This window comes from Macrotis lagotis, chromosome 1, assembly GCF_037893015.1.
Source record: "Macrotis lagotis isolate mMagLag1 chromosome 1, bilby.v1.9.chrom.fasta, whole genome shotgun sequence".
In the NCBI taxonomy this organism is placed as follows: domain Eukaryota; kingdom Metazoa; phylum Chordata; class Mammalia; order Peramelemorphia; family Peramelidae; genus Macrotis; species Macrotis lagotis.
The window spans coordinates 339379482-339385985 of record NC_133658.1 but is presented as its reverse complement, the minus strand read 5'-3'; the positions used below and the strand labels follow the sequence as shown (position 1 = coordinate 339385985).

The 6504-nt window shown below is 44.9% G+C and overlaps 1 protein-coding gene across 2 annotated transcripts in view; it reads left to right on the top strand.

The window, feature by feature from the left end:
- The first annotated feature begins 1673 nt into the window (after positions 1 to 1673).
- The window catches only part of PAPPA (pappalysin 1), a 277647-nt gene continuing 272816 nt past the window's right edge, over positions 1674 to 6504 (top strand). For both annotated transcript variants that reach the window (XM_074211738.1, XM_074211739.1), the window contains exon 1: positions 1674 to 2496. In XM_074211738.1, the coding sequence (XP_074067839.1) occupies positions 2100 to 2496 (397 nt within the window). In that variant the 5' untranslated portion in view covers positions 1674 to 2099. The remainder of the gene's footprint in view (positions 2497 to 6504) is intronic.

Here is a 6504-nt window from a genome sequence, read left to right as displayed (position 1 = left end):
CAAAGTTTCATATAGCAAGTTCTTACCAGAACAGTTCTGAGTCTGAAATCCTCAGCTTCCAGGATGGTGCTGTCATTCTTTTTATACTGCATTCCCTTTTTTATGGGGGAGGTCTGAGTCATTCACTCATTCTGAAAATCTGCATACTTTCTAGAATACACATTCTCTGTTGGCTCCTACTCTCTTACCAAGGGGGCAGGAGTAATCTGAAGGCTCTGAAACAGGCAAAGAGCAGCTAAGAAGACTGAAAGGCACGTTTCAGGCAACAAGCCCTTTTTCAGATTTGAATTTCATCTTCATGTTCCATTATGTTATCCCTAATGTAAGGATCATACAGAATATTTTTATCGCTACTTTATTTGAACAGACCAGAAGCAAATAATTTTAATCTACCACTGCTAATTCATTCTGACTTGTTAAACATTTGGGGGAAAAATTGTTTTTGCCATTAGGGGGAGCTTTTGAGTTCTTTCAAGAATGGGAAAAATATATATGTATATGTATGTATATACATATATACATGCATACATACATATACATATTTGTATATATGTCCCTTTTTGGAAACAAATCCACACAAGAGCAAATAGACTTTTCTTACCTGTGGCTACAATTGTGGTAGAAGATTCAAATTTCTTATATTAAAAAAAATCAAATTAATCTCATATTTTTCTAAAGCTAAAATCATTACCAACAAACAACTATATGAATAGATATGTATGTGTGTGTATGTATACAAATAAACATATATTTAAATTCTTAAACAAGTTTTTGGGAGCATTCAGAGATCCATTCCTATTACATCCACATCTGAATGGCAAGGGTTCTGGGAGAGATGCCTCTTTTCCTTTTCTTCTGATGATTCGATGAGGACTTTTGAAGCAACGTTTTCTTAAGCTGTACACCATTGCACTGAGGGAAACTGGAAAAGGGGGAGACTACAACCTTGAATAACTTTAAGAAAATAAAATAATAAGAGGGAAAGGGAGAGAGGAGGGAGAGAGGGAGAGGGAGAGGGAGAGAGGGAGAGAGGGGGAGAGAGAGAGAGAGAGAGAGAGAGAGAGAGAGAGAGAGAGAGAGAGAGAGAGAGCAATTTAAAAAAAAATCTGAGAATCAAGTTTCAGGACTCTTTATGTGCTGTGCAGCAAAGGATGAGGTTTACCAGCAAAGTGCAAAGGGGATCTTGAGAGAAGAAATAGATTTTTTTCTTTTGCCAGAAAAAAAGGAATGTGTGTTTTGAACTGGATTAAGAAGGAAAGCTGGGGAGACTGCAAAGGGGTGTGTGTGCAGAATTTCATTAAATTGTTACCTTAACATTGTCTTCTTTAAAAAAAAAAAGAGGGGGAGGGAAGGGGAGGGAGAGGAGAAAAAGAAGGAAAACATAGCCAAAGTGGTGGAAGGCTGTGCAGCTATCTGCTTCTTCCAACTGATTGATTAGTCATGAATCCCGCAGTTTTAATAGGGAATCATTCAATTGGGAAGGTGGACCGCCCTTGAGTAGATTAGCATATTCTTGTTTACTCGTCTTCTGAGGGGCTTTTTTTTCCCTCTTTTCTTTCATTTTGTGAAGAAGGAGGGAGGGGGGCTGGGGGGAAGAAGGGGGCTGTGGCTTGTGTTATAAAGGAAGCAAAAAATAAATAAATTAGAGCATCTTTTTTTGGGGGGGGAGGGAATTCAGTGTATCCGTGTCTTGGGGACGCTGCTTTTTTTTTAAAGAGGGAGAAATAATATCAAATCAAATCAAATCAAATCAAATAAAGGCAAAGAAACCCCATCAGAGAAATAGAAAAGAAGGCATCCCAGCTGTGGAAAAAAAATAAGGCAGATAAAGGAGGGAAGGAAAAACCAGGAGGAGTTTGATTGTATTTTTAAAAGGGAGGGGGGGATAGACACCTTTAGAAAGGAAGAAAGAAAGAAAGAAAGAAAGAAAGAAAGAAAGAAAGAAAGAAAGAAAGAAAGAAAGAAAGAAAAGACAAGTTAAAAGAGGACCAAATACCCAAGAAGGGTGAAGGAAGAAGAGAAGAAAGTCGAGGCGAGGAGGAGTCCAAAGCTGGCAGGTCGGAAGGATTTGCAGGGGAGAAGGGGGGGGAATATTGGAAATGCAGCTCTGGAGTTTGGTGCTGACTTTGGGGCTTCTCTGTGGAGCTCTGGCCAGCGGAGCCGAGTGTGGGATGGACGAACGCTCACGCAGAGCTAGAAGGGACACGCGGCCGAGCCGCCACCTCCACTCGGCCGCTCCCGGCACCTGTGCCACCAGGTTAGCCCGCGGTCGGCACTCGCCCTCCGGCTGGGAACCTCTCCGTGCCCCCCGCAGGCGGCAGCAACGGGAGGTGAAGGGCGAAGAGGACTCGCTCATCCCGAGCCGGGCGCTCTATTTCAGCGGACAAGGCGATCAGCTGAGGCTGAAAGCGGATGTGGAGCTGCCCCGGGATGCGTTCACGCTGCAAGTGTGGCTTCGAGCCGAGGGAGGACAGAGGTCCCCGGCTGTCATTGCAGGTAGGTGGCCCGGCTGCCGCTGTCCTCCGGCGGCGGACCTCGGGGCGCGCGCGCGTCTCTGTGGATGTGTGGCCGTGTGTTTGTGTGAATGTGTGTGTGTGTCTGCGTGGGGATGTGTTTGTGTGTGTGTGTGTGTGTATGTATGCGCGGGTGTGTGTTTGCTGGGGGAGGGAGAGGAAAAAGCAGAAAATCTCCTATAGCTTGTGCACATGGAAATGCGTGTGAGTGTGTGTGAGTGTGTGTGTGTGTGTGTGTTTGTTTCTCCGGAACTGCGTGCGTGTCTTTGTGTGTCCGTCGTGGGCCTCTCTCCGTGGGCTAGGCGCTTGCACTGAGATCCCTTAGGGATAACCGGGACAGGTCCTTTGTTTGTTTGTTTATTTGTTTGTTTTTAAAGAAAATCTAAAAGTATCTACTGCCCGGCTTTCAAGTAAAGCCTTCTTTTGTCCGCGGGAAGAGCGGTTCCCCAAAGTGTTTCTAGATTAAATGGCAGGACCGAAACTACCTCGTTGTCAGTCACCTATTTGGATCTAGGGATAAACTACCCTGGGAAGCTGTCTGGAGGGGGTAGGGGGGGCGTGGATGTGTGGATGTGTGCGTGCCTCGCTCGCGCGCGTGCGGGGGGTGGCGTGGTTTTAATTGTTTCCCACTTTTTATTGGGGTATCCCCCTTTATTTCAGCCCCATTACCCCCTCGAGACTGACAGGGGTGGAGGCTGTGCTTTCTAAAGAGCTATAAAGGAAGATGTTATTTTGAGGACGTAGTAGCCCAATTAGCAGGGAGTCGATTTGCCTTCGGCCTCTGAAACACTCCCCCTTGGAAACATGACTGTAGCGCTTGGCTGACGTCCTATATTTTCCCCCTTTAAAAATCACAAGTCGAATGCAAATTGGTTGAGGGTCAACTTGCTCTACGAAAACCCTTCGGAACTAAGCCTACCGGAGCCTGACACTATTGACAGATAGTACACTTTTTCGTATTTGCATTTTATGATTCCGAAATGAATTTGAATATTCTGTCCCCCCAGTTCTTTAGTTGTGGACCTCTAGTGAAACTGGACACTTCGGGAAGGTTAGAAATCCTAAAGTAACTCATAAAAGCACTAACATCCATCTTTTATCTAAAATCTTAAGGAACCTGTGGAAATGCCCTTAATAAAGCTGGGAGGGGGAAATGGAAGGGGGGTGGGTGGGAAAAGAAAGGGAGAAGAGTCTTCAGTTCTCAGGCTAGGAGAATCCTTGATCTCGAAAAAGAACTTTCCCTGTCCCGGGAGATATCTAGGGGTTCCCCTTCACTTCTGGGATTGCCCTTAAACTCTGAAAGCTGATGGATACTTAGATTCTCCCCCCCCACCCCTTCTTGGGGAGAGGGGGATGGAGAGGGGAAGGGGGGAAGTCTTCAGCATTTCTGTCAGTGAGTATGGTATCTAATGATTTCCTCCCCTTTAAGTCATTTTCGACTTCGAAAATATTTCGACTTCTCTTGCCATATATTTATCTTGGTCCTATTCCCTTTCCCCCTCTGGGTTTATAGACTGGAGTCAAAAACCAGGCTTCAAGTCCTGACACTACCAACATCTTAATTGTGTGACCTTGGGCAAGTCACTTGCTTTCCTCTTTAAGCCTCATTTTCTTCAACTGTAAAGCTTTGGACTAGATGACCCCTAAGATCCCTTGTAGTTTTAAATCCTGATACTAAATTCCCGACTTTCTTCCTCTTTTCCCTCCCTACTCCTTTACCTCTCAATCTCTAATCTAGGGGAAAACACAAACAGAGACATACACACACAAGCACACACACAAACACACATACAGACACACAACACGAACACCATCAAAGCTAATGAGTTACTTTCCCCCATGGCTGGCATCTGTTGTACTCTGTCTGAAGGCTGTCTCTGAAAGGACTCAAAGTTTATCTATGAATGGGGATCCCAGTCCCCTCACTTTCAGCCAAAGTCCAAAGGACAGAGCTGGGATGAGTAATCTCCCGCTGCCCAGAGGTTATTACCAATAATAATAATATTTATGGAGTGCTGTATGTTTGCTGCATCACTTTTACAAATATATATGAAGAGAGACCCTGGCTGGAAGGATCTTAAAAATATTAGGTCTTCTTATTCCCAATCTATACTTGGACTGCCTGGATTCTGATAGCTTCCCCTCTGGTGAAGAAAGTCAGAACAGGTTTAGACAGATATCATCAATGAAAACGCATAGTAAATGTATTTTTTTTTTAATACGACACCTGGCTTGCCACATGAGTCTGTTTTACAAGTATCTGTAATTCAGACAAGGGACCTCTCTTCACACACACGCTCTCTCATGAACCAAGATTGTTGCAGTAAAATACTTTAATTGGATGGGGGAGGTTAGGTTATTGCTTGTATAAAATACCTGGTCCATTTTATGTGTGGAAATCACATTCCTCTCAAAAAGCAGTGCTGTCCCGTAGCACCAGAAAGCCTGGAGCTTTCCTCTAGGGGATTCTGGTGATTTTTCCCCCCTTCTCCAGCTGAAGACAAGCCAGATTTGGCTGTGTGTAAACACCTGGAAGGAAGCCAGAGAAGGACTCATTCTGAGTGTCCTCCACAGCGTCTTGGACTGAGGAGAACCTGCTCCTTCCTTGAATTAAAAAAACAAACAAACACAGAGGTCCCTGGCAGACAGACTTCAGGCTCTCTCTAACTCTCTCTCTCTCTCTCCCCCCCCCCCCCTCTCATTCTCTCTTCCTCTCTTTCTCTATATCTCCCTCTTTTTCTCACACATAAGTTTTGGACCGGAGTATAATGACTGCTGAGGGATGTCTCCCTCCCCCCCCCCCCAAGTTCTTAGGATCAGTGTTCAGTGTTCCCCTTCCCACCCTCAGGTCTCCTAAACCTGAATATTTCAGGAAACACTGTTCTGTTTCTGACCACCTGCCTAGAGGAACCATAGAATCCCTTTTGAATGTATAGAGCAGAGGCTGTTGTTTCTTTAAGTTATTACAAGCCAGGAATCCCAGGTTACCAGTCTCCAGAGAGAGGTGCCCAGCAGGGACTGCGCTGCTATTTCAAGCAAAGAGTTTCTGTTTTGCTGTCAAGCCAAACTTCCTTACATCACCCTCTGCTGCAGGATTCAATTTGGTTTCGTAAAGGGCTAATTTTACAGCACTGTTAACCAGGTTCGTCATGGGGTTGGGCCAGACCTCCTTTCCCCAGTAGGCGGGCCCAGGGTCCACCGTGTGTGTACAGGGATGCTGTCCCTGAGAAGACTTTCCTACCATTCTGAAAAGTAGAGCAGGGGAGGAGAAAAATAACATTTTTGTATCTGACCTTCAGAACAAGCTCAGGCCTCTTCAAATAAAGACAGAGTAGAGTTTTGTCTTTGCCAAGGCAAAGCCAGGCCTAGAAAGTCGGTCACCCACCAGTGCTACAGACTTCTTTTACAAACACCTCATCACCTCTCAGGCCATACCATCATTGAGCTATCACCACCCAGGCAGACCTAGCCTTCCAGAGAACGACTCACGAGTCCTTTCAAGGGAAGAGATGGTTCCAGATTCTGCCTCTTCCTTTTGGTAGGATTTCCTCAGCCCACCCCCATCCTGTCCCTCCTGTTAGCACAACAATAAGACCAATTTGCCTGGGCATCTTGGGGGGCCTGGGCACTTAATCTGGTTAAAGTTTCTTAGGATCAGAGAGGTACAATGAAATGTGGACCTGGCCAGTAATATAGATTACAATCGGAAACTTCTATTTTATTTGCAGTTGTGTCTGTGGCTCCTTCTCATGGCTGATGGAATCTGGACAAGAGCTCTTGAAAAACATGACTTAACAACAGATGTATACAGTACTTTAGTAAGGCACATGATGTAGCATAGTGTTTTCTCCATTTTTTAAGAAGAAGAGACCAAGGCATTGAGAGTATATTTACCAGTTTGTTCAGTGGATCTTTTTTTTCAACATTAAATATCTACTTTTGTGCCCTGCATGTGACCTAGCATACAGTAGGCACTTACGAATTATTTACT